This window comes from Manihot esculenta, chromosome 12 (assembly GCF_001659605.2).
Source record: "Manihot esculenta cultivar AM560-2 chromosome 12, M.esculenta_v8, whole genome shotgun sequence".
Lineage (NCBI taxonomy): Eukaryota > Viridiplantae > Streptophyta > Magnoliopsida > Malpighiales > Euphorbiaceae > Manihot > Manihot esculenta.
In genome coordinates, this window is record NC_035172.2 from 36,091,186 (window position 1) to 36,108,412 (window position 17,227).

Sequence of the window (17,227 nt, forward strand, 5' to 3'; positions counted from 1 at the left end):
AGTAACAGAGGGATACGTAGAGAGAGGTACAAGGTTCCTTTCATATAAAGAAGTCCTACCTTCTTTTCCAACAGACGAGACGACAACTTCTCTGAGTTGCTGTGCTTTCTGGTTGGTCTATATCATGTTGAAGCTTAATATAATTGCTTTCTTCATTTAATTATCTTTAATCAATAATTTCCTCCCTCTGTCACCTTTACTGAAAAATTACTTATATTTATTAAACTACTCTCCAATAGCTCAGATATATCAACTTTGTTAATTGAGTTTTTGCTTGGTTGAGGAGAAAGAAATAAATGAGCAAAATCAAAGGGAGTGTATGTTAGAAAAATTTATCATTATTATTTCATTTAATTAACCTTATAATAATAATAATTATTATTATTATTATGATTATTATTATTATTATTGTGGTTTTGACCAGTCCTTTGTGTATTGTGTGTTTGGTGAGGCAACTTCTGAAAGCAGCCTTAAACCTATATCATTTGGCCAATATTAATATTACTTTTGGATTAAGAAAATAGAATAAGACATTAATGCACTATACAGAAAACACCTTATTAATTATTTTTGTTTAAAATAAATAAAATAGGAGTGAAAAATAGGAGCTATAGGCCATATAGACGATGGGTAATTTGAGAAAGGGACTATGTATTTAGTGGAAGAGAGTTAAGAGAAAAAGAAGCAATTTCTATTTTTTGACTGGGTTGGGTTAACAATCAATTTTGCTTCTGTTGCTTAGGGCTTTTTCTATGTTAATCAATTCAAAATCAAGCTTGATTTTAATCAAGTAAGATGGGACAATTGATTGCCAATACACTCCTAACCCTAACCCACATTCCCAACCAAACCATATTGTTTTCATTAACCTAATCTAGCAACTACTTCCACAACAATGGGTTCTTTCTATTAGTTTCTTTTCAAATTTTTGATTTTTTTGTTAGAATTTAATTAAATTAGTTTCTATTTATGTTTGTGTTAATTCTCCATGAGTTAAAAAAAGCCCATCAGAAGGTTGATCTTTCCCCTCAACATGTATAATTTCATTTAATTGGTCCACTTCTTTAAGTGTTTGTGATTATGTAAGAAATTTTAAAATTTATATATTATTGACAAAATATTTAAGTCTCATTAATTAAAATAAAGTTTATAAAATATTAATATTAATCATTCGTTATTAATAAATATTGAGACGAATAGTTTAATTTTTTTTTAAGTGAAATCGAAAATTTTATCCTATAAATGAATTAATATATAAATTCAAGATTTTACAACTTAATTTATTAGTGGAAAGTAAACTTAAGTATCAACGATAGTATCCATAGAGTTCTATATAATTAAAGTGAAGAAGAAAAAAAAAGAGTTGGTGAATGAAAAAAGAGAAAGAAAAAGAAATAAAAACAAGGAATTTCTTAGGGAAAGGAAAATTCAAGTGAAAGTTACATGTTCTATATTGGCATCAACTTGTTCCTTGCTATGCTCTCAACCTCTTCAGTTCCTTTCTTCTCCATATTTTTTTTATACCCTAAAATCCTCCAAACAATAAACACCAGGTTTGCTCCACTGTCTCTTCATTCTCTTCTTGAAAAGACACTGCAGCTCCTTAGTAACTTCTCTTCTCTTTCTGTTCTTGATCTTTAAAGAAATCTTTGTTGATTTGATATTTCACTTTTGGAGTGTTGTGTATGGAGTTGAGGTTGTGTGTTTTTGTTGCAGAGAGATCAGATGGTGGAATTTCTAGGTAGTTGCTGATTAATTTATATTGGAATGAGAGGAGCAATGATGGGTAACTCACCTGCTAATGTTGAAGCTAGGCATCGTTTATCTTCTTCCATGTGAGTTCTTGCTTTTTGTTTTTCCAGTGATTTAAGTCACCATGCAAGGCTAGCTTCTTCTGTTTCATCATCATCATCATAGATATTTCCTTCACTTTCCTGGGAAAATATGGTTTGAAATATGATCAAGCAAATATTATTCTTTGGTTAATAATAAACCTCATATATTAATTAATTTGGTATAAAATACCTTAAAGTTTAGTACAATTGAGAACATTTAAAGCATGGACTATAATTGCAAATTGAAGTAATCTTTTGTTGTTGATCTTTCTCTTTCTCCCATCACAGCTTATGCTATTGCTAACATTAATTAGGGAAGCATCAATCTGATTACTTCATTTTAAAATTTTATTTTCTTTTGAAATGAAATATAATGAAAAAATTATAAAATTATTAATTTTATAATCAAAGACTAAAATTCCACTTTGAAACAACAAAAATTGAAGTTTATATTATGGAAAATATCAAAGTATGTTTTTTTTTAGCTAAGCAATTGTAAGAGGTGCCATTAAATTTTTTTTTTTCCCCTTATAGTCATCCTTGCCTATTATTCACAAGCTATAGCTATATCTCATTGAACAGTGAAGACATATACAAAAGAAGGTTACAAAAAAACAAAGTGAAAGGTATTGAAAAGCCTCTCCACATCCCCATCCAAGACAGGAGCTCTTGCTGCAAATTTCCTCTCCTCAAACTTGCCTTTCTCATTCTCATTTGCTGCACCATTGTTACTCTCTTTCGCTCTCCAGAGGTTGATCTATCACACTCCAGCTCCAGGTACATTTTATTTTTGCAATTTTTCTTATAATAGCTCGACTTTGAAGACATTTTTCACCTGATCCAAAATAATTAACTCCAGGTGGATATGGGGAGGCTCAGATCCGAGATACTTTTCAGATATAGATATGAATTGGGATAGTCTGATGAAAGTTATAGAGAAGCTTGGTGAACAGAATGATTATCAGGGAATTGGGCTTTTGAACTTCAATAAGACTGAAATCAATCATTGGAAGCAGCTTTTGCCTGATGTTACACACGTTGATCTCCAACTAGATTATGCTGATAGAAATTTGACTTGGGAATCTTTATACCCAGAATGGATTGATGAAGAACAAGAAAAAGAAGTTCCAGTTTGTCCATCTCTACCCAAAGTTGATGTCCCTAGAAAAAGACTTGACCTCATTGCTGTTAAGCTTCCTTGCAGAAATGAGTGGAATTGGTCAAGAGATGTTGCCAGGTTGCATTTGCAGATTGCAGCGGCAAGTCTTGCTGCTTCTGCTAAAGGATCTTATCCTGTTCATTTGCTTTTTATTACCAAGCGATTTCCAGTTCCGAATCTCTTTCCTTGCAAGGAACTTGTCGTACGAGAAGGAAATGTCTGGTTATACAAGCCGGATTTGAATGTTTTGAGAGAAAAACTCCAGCTCCCAGTTGGCTCTTGTGAACTTGCTCTTCCTTTAAGAGATAAAGGTCAGTTTTTTTAGCATTTAAGCTCAGTTTATATATGTACATATTCTGCTTGGTGCTGCAGAAACACAGCTAATGCAATCTCTTGAAACAGAGCCGTTTTATTCTGGAAATCCCCGACGAGAAGCATATGCAACAATTCTACATTCTGCACATGTTTATGTCTGTGGAGCCATCGCAGCAGCTCAAAGCATCCGCTTGTCAGGATCAAACAGAGACCTCGTAATACTTGTGGACGAGTCTATCAGTGTTTATCACAGAAGTGGACTTGAGGCTGCAGGATGGAAAATCAGGACAATAAAAAGGATAAGGAATCCAAAAGCTGAGAAAGATGCATACAATGAATGGAATTATAGCAAGTTTCGGTTATGGCAGTTGACAGATTATGACAAAATCATTTTTATTGATGCAGATTTGCTTATACTTAGGAACATTGATTTCTTGTTTGGAATGCCGGAAATTTCTGCAACAGGAAACAATGCTACTCTTTTTAACTCTGGGGTGATGGTCATTGAGCCTTCAAATTGCACATTCCAGCTACTCATGGAACACATAAATGAAATAGAATCATACAATGGTGGAGACCAGGGATACCTAAATGAGATCTTCACATGGTGGCATCGTATTCCTAAGCACATGAACTTCTTGAAGCATTTCTGGGTTGGTGATGAAGAAGAAGTTAAACAGAAGAAAATTCGGCTTTTTGGTTCGGAGCCACCAGTCCTCTATGTTCTTCACTATCTTGGTGTGAAGCCATGGCTATGCTTCAGAGATTACGATTGCAACTGGAACGTAGACATATTTCAAGAATTTGCAAGTGATATTGCTCATGCAAGGTGGTGGAAAGTACATGATGCAATGCCTGAGAAGCTTCATCAGTTTTGTTCCTTGAAATCAAAGCAGAAAGCTCAACTAGAATGGGACAGGAGGCAAGCTGAGCAAACAAACTACACAGATGGACATTGGAAGATTAAAATTCAGGATCACAGATTAAAGAAATGTATTGATAATCTATGTAACTGGAAGAGTATGCTGCGACATTGGGGAGAGAGCAATTGGACTGATGATGAATTCTTTAATCCAACACCTCCTGCAATTTCCACATCTTCTTTATCTGGCTTGTGAGTTTTTATAACTTCTCCATGTCAATGACACAGAATTCACACATGGGTTCACTTTCTTTTTATTCTCTTCATTTTTGAAGCATAAGAGTGATTTAGACTCATTCTGTTTTGGATAGAAATCATCACCTGATTGGATGTTCTGAAGCTGAGTTGCTTACAAATTTTACCTTGTACTAGATTCTAGTTAATTATCTTATAAGAGAACCCTTGAGTTCATATTAACTTCAAGTGCACTATTATCCAAAGGAATCTCTCCTAAGTGATACACTGACATCTTTCTACATCGGATTTACCTGTAAATCATATATATTTAAACTACAAATTTATATAAACCCGGTTTAAATAAGAATTATATTTGATTTGAAATCAATTCGTGTTATAAAATCAATATGGTTTTAGGTTTTTTTTTTTTTTTTAGTCTTTGAAATTTAATCAGAAATAAGGGGTTTTTTAGAACACAAATGCATTTTCAATGAGTAATTAACTAGGAAAATCTGCTGCAATGATGGGTTCATTACATTGGATCATTAATGCTTTATTGGGACAAAGCCCAAATTTGCAGGGCCATGATAATTTGAATACATGATGAGTGTGATTCAGATTTTTCTATTTGAGCTCTTGTTAAGAGCCCAGCAATTAGAGGGGATGTGTTGGTTTTGTTTTTAAGGGTCTTGATTAATATCTCACCCTAAATTTTGTATAAAATTCTATATCTCATTGATAAGAATAATTAAGCTTTATCAAATTAAAGAAAATAATATAACAATTTATTTTAAAACAAATAAAATGATATTCTTATTTATCTCTTAGAACATTAAAAAATGACTTAATTTTTGTCACTCAATTTAACAAGTTACTTTACTGAAATTCTTCAACTTTTTTGTATCAATAAAAACGCTTTATTTTAAATTTTAGAATGCTCTGTTTATAGATTTGAATTCGAAAATATTGATTAAAAGAGTATGAACTCGTAATATCTTAAAAGATTATAAAAGTTGAAAAAAAAGGTAAGAATATGAATGGCTATCAAGAAAAAAACCAAACAAGAAAAAGTTTGGGCACCTACCCATCTCCCACCAATATGCTCTTCTAATTCTAAACAAATGAGGTTGACAATTGAGCCCCACTACAGTTTTTGGACTTGTAAAGGCCATGTGGTAGTTACTAGTTATTGACTTACTGGAATACTTTCTGCAGGGTAGGAATAAAATTGATCTACAATAATGCAAACAAGAATAACTAATGATCATATTTTCTAACTAAACTAATAAATTATAGGTAATGTCAAATTAAATGGTACAATCATAAAAAAAAAGAAATTTAAATGATTTTTTTTTTCCTTGGGAAATGATAGGGGAGGCAGATGATGGCAGTATAGCACCATTGAGCTAGTGGATGCAGAGAGTAGTGGTGCGCCACAATGAGCCTGCTATGAGTGGCAGCCACTAACAAGAGCATTCTCAATTACTTATTCTATAATGCTTTGGCAACCTAAATACATTTAATATTTATGTACTGCCCACTTGGCATACACTAGTGAAATAATTTACAAGAAATTATAAATAGTTACTCTGTGATTTGTCTGATTTCTATTTGAAATTACTCAAATTATTTTGCTTTGTAATTTCTCTAAATAGATTATTAACACTCTGTTTATTAGAGTGAAAATTCATAATGTGATTTTTATGTTTTTGTGCTAAAACCCTAAAGTTTAGTTGCCTAATCTTTTTCCTTTTCAGTGCAATAAAGAAGTGATAGTGATAATTCTCTATTTAGGTAAGGAGTGTGTTTACCTGCCCCATGTGAATTGCATCTCATGCAGAAGAAAATGCCCAATTTGCTTCACTCCATACCCCACTTATTTGGTAGAATTTTCACCAAACTGATAGTGTCCCTCTAAGTTTGAAAGTGTAACAAGTATACTTATTTCTGAAATTTTAATGTTTTATTTCGTAATTAATAGCCTACTGTTTCAATGATGAAGTATGTAGCTTATCATACAAGAGAGTAGTAATTTAAATTCTAGAGACTTCATTACGATGCTTGCAACTTCCAATTCCTGTTTAGCCAAAGGCCATGTCATTCTGATCTCACTTGGAGTTTCTGTATGCAACATGTTACCCTATGATGGATGGTACGCAAAGAGTACACACAACTGCATCATGAAAAGAGCGAGTTGTCCCCCACACATACACAACCAAGGGAGGAAACTTCAGTTTGCTTTCATGGCGAGCTTACCTGCAAGTCAAGTTATATATCATCATTCCACCTTCCTTGCATAAGACGCATGTATGACATAGGGTTGATTCATTATCTCCTCCTTTGTCGTTTACAATGCTCATCTTTTTCAGTCTATGGCCAGAAAAAAGAAAAAAAAAGGAGAATTCGAACTTGAGATATTATCTAAATTGATGGGTGCATCTGCAACCAAGCTAAGTTCAGCTTTCTGTAATCAATCTCCACATTCAACATCAAATTAGATGATTTTACAAGTACTAAGAAATGTACTGCAGCATATAATCAAGGTCAATATACAAGATTATAATTATGACCACATTGAATTTTCAAAAATCAAGAAGATGTTGGCATCCATTCATCTCCTTGAATGAAATTCTGAACTGAATAAGCGTTTACATGCTCTGCCGGAATCTGACTACTCCAGGTTACTCGCTGAGATAAACTAGATCCTGGCCCAGAATTCTTAAACTCTCCATAGTATAGTGTGCTCAGTGCGAAATCACCACTCCAAGGCAGCCATCCTTGTGCTGTTATAAGAGCTTCAAAATAACAGTTTATGTAAACAACTCTTGAGTATTCTTTCCAAGGCCTTCCCAAGAAATTCTTGTGAACTTTAGGTTTGCTATAGTATAATGCCATATATTCTGCAGTGCCATTGATGGAACAATTTTGAAAAACAAAACCTGTTGGTTGGGCAGGGTCTCTCCTTCCGTGTGCTGTGACAGCATTGTTTTCTCCCTTGTCTGGCTTTTCTTGCCTGGGACTCACTAAGATTTGGCAATCTTGAAAAACTGCAGCTGAGTTTCCAAAGATGAAATCTACATTGCCCTGAATGCGACATGATTTATAGAATTGGCGAAGAGAATGTGCATACAAAGTATCTTGATTGCCTAGGAATTCACAGTTCTCAATATATGACAGATCACTGTCTGATCTAAACGCCACTGCTTGGTGGGTAGGAGGTCCTGCTGCATTTTGGAATGTTATACCACTAGCCATGAACCCATCACCAAGAACCGCTGCAAAACAATTGCAGAACATATCAAACTACAATTCACGGGCTATGAAATTTATCTATAAATTTTTCCAATAAATTATACTGGAGCTTATATACATTTAACCAATAAAAAAACAAATTGTACATTTTTTTATTTTGAATAAAACTAAGACTAGTCTACACCAACGGGTATATCCTACCAATAAATTATGAACATATCACTAAAAGATATACCAAGTCTTCTTAGAAAAATGCAGGTTGTGCTACCAAAATTAGATAATTCCCTAAACTGTAACTGATAGCATATGCAATAAGGGGTAACCATAAGTTAATTATAAATTGGATGAATTCAAAAAAAAAAGAAAAAAAACTTTCCCATATCAATTTTGTGCACAAGAAAATCTACAACTTAGATAAATCACAGTGGCATTAAAAATTCCACTTTAATAACAAATAATATTAATAAAATTGGGACAAAAATCAAGTGAAAATGTGAAATTTTGACATACCAACGGTGGCCGTGTTGTAAGTAGAAATACCAGGTTGACCCACAGTCAACGATCCTGTGACGACCGTTTTGCCCATCCCATCTCCCACAAACACAACATTCTTCTTCTCTAACGGAATCCTAACGATCTCGCTATAAACCCCTGCCTTTATGTACACGACAAACTTTTTGCCCACTTGATTATCCGGCGCCGCATTTACAGCCTCCTGCACTGTTTTATAACACCCGCCACTCCCATCCTTACAAACTGTAACATCCGCTGTTAACTTCGACGGGAACCCACCACGGAAACCCATATCACCGCCCGACCCGGAACCTTCCCAAAACCCGTCTCGCTCCGTCTTCGGTGGTGTCCACGACGCGGTTTGCTGCCCGTATACGTCGTAAGCCATAAGCATGCTCAAAGCATTGCTGGTTATCATTTGCAATGTATCCAAAAACGCCATCGTTTCACTTGTCTGCGACGAGTCATTTGCGTACTTGAAATTATTCCAGCAATCATACTGATAAACCAGAGCAGCACCCATCCAAGCTCTCCCGTCCTTATTTCTGCCACGTGGCATAGCATCGACCGTGGATGAGATACGATACGCGGAATTACCGAGTTGCTCTAAGCAGTTTTTAGCTGCGATCGTGCGGTTTGCATTACCAGCGGAGTTGGCTAGAATGGACTTGACCATTGATAGGGCATTTTCGAGATTAGCAGCGGAGATAGAAATCGCCGATTGGATGATTTGTAGGGAAGTTGGGTTAGGAGGGACATGTTTGGGATCGGACAAAGATGATGCGCAGATATCTGGGAATCTGGTGGCTTTACAAGCCTGGAGGATCTCAGGTGGCGCAGAAGTGGGGACTGGGAGTGGTTTTGATTTGGGACGGTGGTTTCTGGGAATGCCAAAGGAGGAGGAGGAGGAGGAGGAGAGAAGGAGAAAGAGAGTGAGGACGGAAAAGGCGAGCAGAGAAGCCATGGAAATGGATAAAAAGCCGTAGTTGGAGAGTGAAAATCTCGTGGGTCTTTTGTGATGGGCAAGTGGTGTCATTGTAGTGGGGTATTTATAGCGGTGATGGATTGCGATTGAGGGTAATGGGATATGGAGATTAGTGGGAATTGGAATGAATTTGGAAGGCAAGCTCAGCAGCTCACGAGAGTGGTCACGGGCTATTATGGGGACCTTGGCGTTTCTGGCGAAAAAGGATAAATGGCTTCATTCACGGATTCACAGCACAGGAATCGAACCGGAAAGAAACTAGATTTTTATACATTGCAGGTTGTTTTTGGATCTAAACTCTCATCTCGCAGTTTCACTCTCCTCCTCTCAAAATTTTTAATTTACTGTTTAAAATATACAAAATGTTATAGATTTCTATATTATTTGGTTTCTAATAAACAAATTTTGTTGTTGCTACTTTTATTATAAATATAAATTATATGAAATACTGTGAAGTTAAAATATATATATATATATATTTTTTTTTTTTTTTTCTCAACCCTTTAGATTTTTCTAAAAAATTTTATAATTTTAATTAAATATAAAACATTAAATGATATTAAAATTCAATACACAACCAATGCAAGCAACTTGATTCTGCAAGTCACCTTATGTATCATAATTCAACCTTGCTTGCCAAAGACACATCCACTAGATTAATTCTCTCCCTCCATTTTCAATTTCACAGAAAGAGAAGACCTCTAAATTGATTACAACTTCTGTAATCAATCTACAAATTAAACAAATTAATTCTGTAAAAGAATGAATTACACCATTATTTATATTGAATCTTCAATAATCAAGAAGATGCAGATGTAGGCATCCATTCATCTCCTTGAATGAAACTCTGTACTGAATATGTGTTGACATGCTCTGCAGGAATTTGAGAACTCCAGGTTACTCTCTCAGACAAATTAGATCCTGGTCCAGAATTCTTGTATTCTCCATAGTACAGTGTAGTCAGTGCGAAATCGCCGTTCCAAGGCATCCATCCTTCTGCTGATATGAGAGCTTCAAAGCTGCAATTTATGTAAACAACTCTTGAGTATTCCTTCCAAGGCCTTCCCAAGTAATTCTTGTGAACCTTTGGGTTGCTATTGTATAATGCCATATACTCTGCAGTGCCACTGATTGAACAATTTTGAAACACAAAGCCTGTTGATTGAGCAGGATCTGTCCTGCCGTGTGCTGTGACAGTATTTTGTTCGCCTTTTTCTGGATTTTCTTGCCTGGGAACAATTAAGATTTGACAATCCTGGAAAACTGCAGCTGAGTTTCCAAAAATGAAATCCACATTGCCCTGAATGCGACATGATTTGTAGAATTGGCGAAGAGAATGTGCATACAAAGTGTCTTGATTGCCTAGGAATTCACAGTTCTCAATATAAGAGAGATCACTGTCTGATCTAAACGCTACTGCTTGGTAAGTAGGAGGTCCTGCTGCATTCTGGAATGTGATACCACTAGCCATGAATCCATCACCAAGAACCCCTGCAGAATAATTACAGAACACATCAAAATACAATCGACAGGCTATGAAATTTATCAAGAAATTTTTCTTTGTGATTAATTTTTCACTAGATTTCTTTTATAAGTTGAAAAATGGACATCATTTTACAGTTTTCAAACATATACAGATGCATCAGCAAAATTCTTTTCCTTCAGAGACTTCAACATACAGAAAGCACTACTCATGGGTTGAAGATGTTCATGCCTATAAGTTCCATTAACAATACGTAGTACTGTACAGTGCAGACATCTACAGTATCTAATGACTCGTTAATTACCAGCAAAATCTCGTGGAGCTTGCCTTAAAATAACTCAGGAGACGAGTTGACTTATAAAATAAAGTGCACAATTTAGCAAATTTTGGCCCAGTTTGGCACCACAGGTACCAATCCAAGCTGCTACTTAAGAAGCATGGAAATGGTTTAAACTTACCAACAGTAGCAGACTCATATGTAGTTACACCTGGCTGAGCAACACTCAATGACCCTGTAATTATCGTTTTCCCCATTCCGTCGCCTAGAAAGACCACATTTTTCTTCTCAAATGGAATCCTGACGATCTCCTCATAAACCCCTTCCTTTATATGTATCACAAATCTTCGCTCCGTCGCATTGGGAGCAGCATTAACAGCTTCCTGTACCGTTCCGTAACATCCACTACTCACATTCTTACACACCGTCGCGTCCACCGTTAGGTTTGACGGGAACTCACTCCTGAAGCCAATTCCACCGCCCAATTTCGGATCCTCCCAGAACCCATCTCGCTCTGTTTTAGGTGGTCGCCAGGACCGGGTTTCGTTGCCAAACAAATCGTAAGAGACTATCATGCTTAAAGCGTTGCTGCTGAGCGTAATCAAATCTTCAAGAAAAGCCCTTGTTTTATTGATTTCCTGCGAGTTTCCCCCATGGTAACCAAGTCCTCCATAACAATCGTACTGGTAAGCCACAGCCGCACTCATCCAAGCACGGACATTTTTGGACTTACCGAATGGCAAAGTGTTATTAGACACTGAACTGCGGTATTGGGAAAAACCCAGAATCTCCAAACAACTTTTGGCAACGTTGGTGATGTTTTGGTTACCAGCAGCGGAAGCTAAGAGGGATTTTAACATTGATTGTGCAATTGAGAGGTTTTGGGAGGATACCCATAATGCAGATTGGATAATTTGAACTGGGGTGGGATTTGGAGGGACAATATTGGACTGATATAGAGACGTCTGACAAGTTTCTGGGTGTTGTGTGGCTTGGCAGGCTAATTGAATGGCCGCTACTGGTACTTTTGAGCTTGAAGATGATTTTGGAGAGTGGGAATCTGAGATCTTGTGACGGAGGGTAAAAAAGAGGACAACACCGATGAGAGACAAAAGCAGGAGAGCAACAATGATAATGACCAGCAGGCGTTTGGATTTTGAGCGACGAAAATTTTTTCTGCTGGTGGTGGTGGGTGCTGTCATGGCGGTGGAGATGGGTATGAGAAATGGAGGAAAAGGAGTCAAAAGTTGATGCTTTTGGAGAAAAGTGGTAATGGAAATGGAGCACAGCGCACGTAATAGATAACGGACCAGAAGATCTAGATTCAATCCAACTCAATTAAATAATTGAGAAAGCTAAAACCGTTGACGAAGAAGAACAAGGACACTGAAGAGCAAGCTTGCACAGTAAAGTAAAATAGGGTAAGAGAAACTAGTCAGTATTGTGATTTTAAAAAATACATTAAAAAGTAAATATTAAAAAATGTATTAATTAATTTTTTATTAATTTTAAATATTAATTATTTTATTATTTAATTTTTATAATATAAAAAATATTAATTTTTCGATTTTATAAAATATGAATTAATTGATTCTTTAATTGGTAATATTTTAAATTTTTTTAGTATTTAATACTTATAATTAATGAAATAATTAATTAATAAAATTTTTAAAATTTTATTAGTATTTTAATATATTTATTAAATTAAAAAATTAATTAGTAAATTTTTTTATACTTATAAAATTCTCAATAGAATATTTGGCGAACAAAAAAGAGACACCTATTTTGACCCTTGCCCTTTGTTTGAATCTATATTGTTTAGATAAAAATTAGAGAAGTTAGAGGAAAAATAAATGGAAAAGAAATAACATTTGAATCTATAACTTCATTATGAATTCTTATAAGAAGTTGAGAAATATATTTTCTCCTCTAAATAAGAAAATTTAAAGAAAAAAAAAATCTTTCCTTTCTCCTCTTTTTATTCTATCAATCCAAAGAAAAAGTTAAAAGTGCTAGCCAGCCAATAATAATATAAGGCTTTAAACTTTTATTAGTACAAATAAGTAATTAAATTATTAAAATAAATTAAATAAATATTTTAAAATGCACCAAATATTTCCAAAATATGCAATTCAACTATTAAAATAAAATTTTTAAAATATTTAAAATATAAAATATGCATTTTTTTATATATAAACCCTTTAAACTTTAAAATGATATAAATAAATTCTTAAACTTTTAAAAATAAATAAAAGGAAAAAAAATACACTAGACAATAACTTCCTTTCAATTTAAGTCTAGCCAAAAGCAATTTACTAAAAATTTTATATCTTATTTGATATATTTTTAAAAATTGAATTACAATTTGAAGGATTTATATGTTTTTAATCTATTTTATTAGTTGAATGACTTATTTAAACCTAAAACGAATTTAAAAGTTTATATTATTACTGATTTATACTTTGAAAATTAAAATAGTTTTTTTTTTTTTTTTACCTTTATTTTATCATACAAGATACTCTTGGTAAATTATATAATATATTGAAAAACATCTGTTTCTTTGCTTATCAATTATCAAACTTTTTTTATTTTCAAAAAAAATTTTCAAACTTTTCTTTTTATCTGTAAAGGTAGATCCTTCTTTTTTCATAATTTATAAAAGATCCATATTTATATAAGAAGATGTTTGGCTTTATACATACAATATTTTTTATAAATTGAAAGGTATCCTTCTTATTTATTTTCTTCATCAAATCAAATACTGCATGATTTTATAAAAAGTTAAGTACAGTTCTTTTTTTTAACAAATTTAATCAAAGCAACCAAAGCTGGCAACTTGGTTCTGTTACAAAAGCAATCTTATCTGCAAGTCACGTTAATATATCATCATTCATCATTGTCAAAGAAACATCTCCATTTTCCATTTCCACAGCTCATCAGTTTTTAATTTATATAAAGAGAAACCCAAATTGATTACAATATCTGTAATCAATCTACAAATTAGACAAAATAATTGTATAAACAAATATAGCAGAGGCCCAGCATATAATGTTTATACAGTTAAAGTTAGCATGCAAGCTTCAACAATCAAGAAGATTTAGGCATCCATTCGTCTCCTTGAATGAAATTCTTTACTGAATATGTGTTTACATGCTCTGCAGGAATTTGAGTGCTCCAGGTTACTCTTTTAGACAAATTAGATCTTGGTCCAGAATTCTTGTACTCTCCAAAGTATAATGTATCCAGTGCATAATCGCCATCCCAAGGCATCCATCCCTCTGCTGCTATGAGAGATTCAAATTTGCAATTAATGTAAACAACTCTTGAGTATTCCTTCCAAGGCCTCCCCAAGTAATTCCTGTGAACCTTTGGGTTGCTTTTGTATAATGCCATATACTCTGCAGTGCCACTGATTGAACACTTTTGAAACACAAAGCCTGCTGATTGAGCAGGATCGAACCTGCCTTGTGCTGTCACAGCATTTTTTTCACCCTTTTTTGGATTTTCTTGTCTGGGTACAATTAAGATTTGGCAATCTTGGAAAACTGCAGCTGCGTTTCCAAAAATGAAATCCACATTGCCTTGAATGCGACATGATTTGTAGAATTGGCGAAGAGAATTTGGATACAAAGTGTCTTGATGGCCTAGGAATTCACAGTTCTCAATATATGATAGATCACTGTCTGATCTAAATGCCACTGCTTGGCTGGTAGGAGGTCCTGCAGCGTTCTTGAATGTGATACCACTGGCCATGAATCCATCCCCAGCAACCCCTACAGCAAAATTTCATAACTATCAAGAAAAGCTTTGTGGTAGGACCTTAAAGTTTTATTTCATTACTAAAATAGTTGTTTAAAATAAATATTTTTATTTTAATTATGTAATTATTTAACGTTATTGAATTCAATCAAGTTCTCTTATGTCAATTATATTATTTCATCCTTTAATAATTAAAGAATTTTGTAAAATAATATATAAAATTGTGAAAAAAAAATAGTTTACCATCGACTTACCAACAGTGGCCGTGTTGTAAGTCTTAAGACTAGGACCCGCGGTCAATGACCCTGTAATGACGGTTTTGCCCATACCATCTCCCAAAAATACTACGTTCTTCTTCTTCAACGGAATCCTAACGATCTCCTTATAAACTCCAGCCTTTATGTGCACCACAAACTTTTTGCTTGATTCATTATCCGGCGCCGCATTTACAGCCTCCTGCACCGTTTTATAACACCCGCCACTCCCATCCTTACAAACAGTAACGTCTGCCGTTAACTTCGACAGGAATCCGCCGTATGATTCCAGCTTATCTCCCGACTTTGGAACTTCCCAAAACCCGTCCCGCTCCGTCTTCGGTACGGTCCATGACTCAGTCTTGTTTCCATATACATCGTAAGCCATAAGCAAGCTTAAAGAATTGCTGGTAATCATTTGAAGCGCATCCAAAAGGGCTACCGTTTCATTAGTCTGAGAAGTATCGCTTACCCTCTGCAAAGAGCTCCAGCAAGAGTATTGAAAAGTCAAAGACGCGGACATCCAAGCCCTAGCGTCCTTGTTCTTGCCACGAGGCAAAGCGTCGAGAGTTGATGAGATACGGTACTGGGAATTACCGAGTTGTTCTATGCAAAATTTAGCTGCGTCGGTACGGTTTAAATTGCCGGCGGAGTCCGCTAGAATATTCTTGACCATTGATTGGGCATGTTGGAGATTGGTACCAGATAAAGAAACCGCGGACTGGACGATTTGAAGAGGGGTTGGTTTTTGAGGGACTTGTTTGGAATTGGCAAAAGATGATACACAAACGTCTGGGAACCTGGTGGAGTTACAAGCTCGGATGATCTCAGGTGGGGTACCGATTGCGGAGGAGAGGAGGAAAAAGAGAGGGAGAAAGCAGAGGGAGAGGAGAGAGGAGGCCATGGAAATGGAATGAAAGCTGGGCAATGGGAGGTGGCGCCATCGGTGGGTATTTATGGCGGTGATGGTTATGATATATTGAACGGAATAAAATGGATAAACTTAGAAAGTAGTTTTGACATGGTGAAAAAAGGAAAAAGGCAGTTTTGAAGGGTTATTTTTAGGCATTTGACATTTCTAGCAAATTACAAATTTATCCATTCCTGCGCCAGGTCATTTTTGTATTGTCGTCTCGCGGTGTCTTGTAGTGGACCCCATTTTATTATCATAAAATACAATATTTTTTATATAGAAATTATTTATTTCTGTAAATAAATGAAACTTTAATTCGAATTCAATTATTTTAATTTAATTTAACTAGGCCCATTTCGGTTTAGAAATTTTCGTTTTTTTTGGTATGGTTTGTGATTTACTAACTAAGATGTGTTCATGATTTTTTTTTCAAATATTTTTGTCTTAAAAAAAAAGATAATGATAAGGGAAGGAATCATGAAAATCTTTTAGAATGTTTACTTCGAGTCTCTCTGAATGATTCTAATACTATTGAATCATGCTGCTTCTTGCCGTTGATAATTTCATTTTAATGGCTTTTTTATGAAAGAGGTAAGGCTACGTTGAGGGTGAGCATTTTGAGAAATATGGATGCTCCAATCTGGACATTCACCTATAGTGATCATGAACTAAACCAAAACCCATAAATTATTTCCATGCTTGATGGAAGAATCTTGACCATCTGCTGTGCTCTATAATTCTATTCACAGAGAATAGGTATAACAATTCAAAAGGGAAATCTTTCAAAAAAAAAAATTAAGTCTAAATCACTCTAAACTGTTTAAAAAAGAGATATCTAATGATTCACTAAATTCAAAACTTTAAAAAGAGTATGTTATTAGTTTTTTCAAATGAATATGTAATTTATCGGAGAAAAATTCAACTGAAAGTCTATAATTTTTTCAGTTTGGAACTGAAATGTTAGTTTCTATATAAATGAAACTGAGCATGAAAGGTACTTTGCACTTGGCAAAATTTTAAATTTGTCTATTAATTTTTGCAATTTGCAGTTTTGCTCTTCATTTACCCATCAAAATTTTACAACTGTGATAACTCTAATACGCAACGTTTTGGCCTCTTGATACAGTAATAAATGCCTAAGATGAGAAACTGGTACATTGTAATTTGCAAGGAAAATCAGATCATCCTCAAATATAAAGAAACAAATTAAAAATTATAGCAACATATATACTAAAAAAATGAAGAAAAAATTTGTTCATCTTCAAATTCCCAATTAAAAGGTGAAAACGAGTTCCAATGCCATGAAAATTGTTTTAGAGCTAGAGAGATGCGGTTTATTCAACTGGATTAGATAACACAGTAAACAGTTGAACGAAATTGTAA

At 34.5% G+C, this 17,227-nt stretch overlaps 4 protein-coding genes across 6 annotated transcripts; 1 reads left to right on the forward strand and 3 right to left on the reverse strand.

Moving 5' to 3' along the window:
• The first annotated feature begins 1,389 nt into the window (after positions 1-1,389).
• On the forward strand, positions 1,390-4,648 carry LOC110628690 (UDP-glucuronate:xylan alpha-glucuronosyltransferase 1). 3 transcript variants are annotated; one of them, XM_021775483.2, is made up of 5 exons: positions 1,390-1,606; positions 1,717-1,835; positions 2,418-2,612; positions 2,695-3,305; positions 3,397-4,648. In XM_021775483.2, exons 2-5 carry the CDS (start codon positions 1,768-1,770, stop codon positions 4,425-4,427), a joined length of 1,905 nt encoding a protein of 634 aa, XP_021631175.1. In that variant the 5' UTR covers positions 1,390-1,606; positions 1,717-1,767; the 3' UTR covers positions 4,428-4,648. The 3 variants fall into 3 exon arrangements, with proteins under 3 accessions (XP_021631175.1, XP_021631176.1, XP_043804929.1); XM_021775484.2 differs by having other exon boundaries at positions 1,390-1,553; XM_043948994.1 differs by lacking the exon at positions 1,390-1,606 and having other exon boundaries at positions 1,618-1,835.
• A 2,157-nt stretch (positions 4,649-6,805) lies between these two features.
• Positions 6,806-9,472, reverse strand: LOC110627286 (probable pectinesterase/pectinesterase inhibitor 51). Its single transcript, XM_021773544.2, has 2 exons — positions 8,171-9,472; positions 6,806-7,683 (listed from the first exon to the last, which is right to left on the reverse strand). The coding sequence occupies exons 1-2, from the start codon at positions 9,207-9,209 to the stop codon at positions 6,998-7,000; spliced, it is 1,725 nt and encodes a 574-aa protein (XP_021629236.1). The 5' UTR covers positions 9,210-9,472; the 3' UTR covers positions 6,806-6,997.
• Positions 9,473-9,791: 319 nt separating this feature from the next.
• On the reverse strand, positions 9,792-12,301 carry LOC110627331 (probable pectinesterase/pectinesterase inhibitor 51). Its single transcript, XM_021773597.2, has 2 exons — positions 11,100-12,301; positions 9,792-10,649 (listed from the first exon to the last, which is right to left on the reverse strand). The coding sequence occupies exons 1-2, from the start codon at positions 12,118-12,120 to the stop codon at positions 9,958-9,960; spliced, it is 1,713 nt and encodes a 570-aa protein (XP_021629289.1). The 5' UTR covers positions 12,121-12,301; the 3' UTR covers positions 9,792-9,957.
• A 1,513-nt stretch (positions 12,302-13,814) lies between these two features.
• Positions 13,815-15,929, reverse strand: LOC110627987 (probable pectinesterase/pectinesterase inhibitor 51). The gene is made up of 2 exons (XM_021774415.2): positions 14,932-15,929; positions 13,815-14,691 (listed from the first exon to the last, which is right to left on the reverse strand). The coding sequence occupies exons 1-2, from the start codon at positions 15,833-15,835 to the stop codon at positions 14,006-14,008; spliced, it is 1,590 nt and encodes a 529-aa protein (XP_021630107.1). The 5' UTR covers positions 15,836-15,929; the 3' UTR covers positions 13,815-14,005.
• Positions 15,930-17,227: the final 1,298 nt, after the last annotated feature.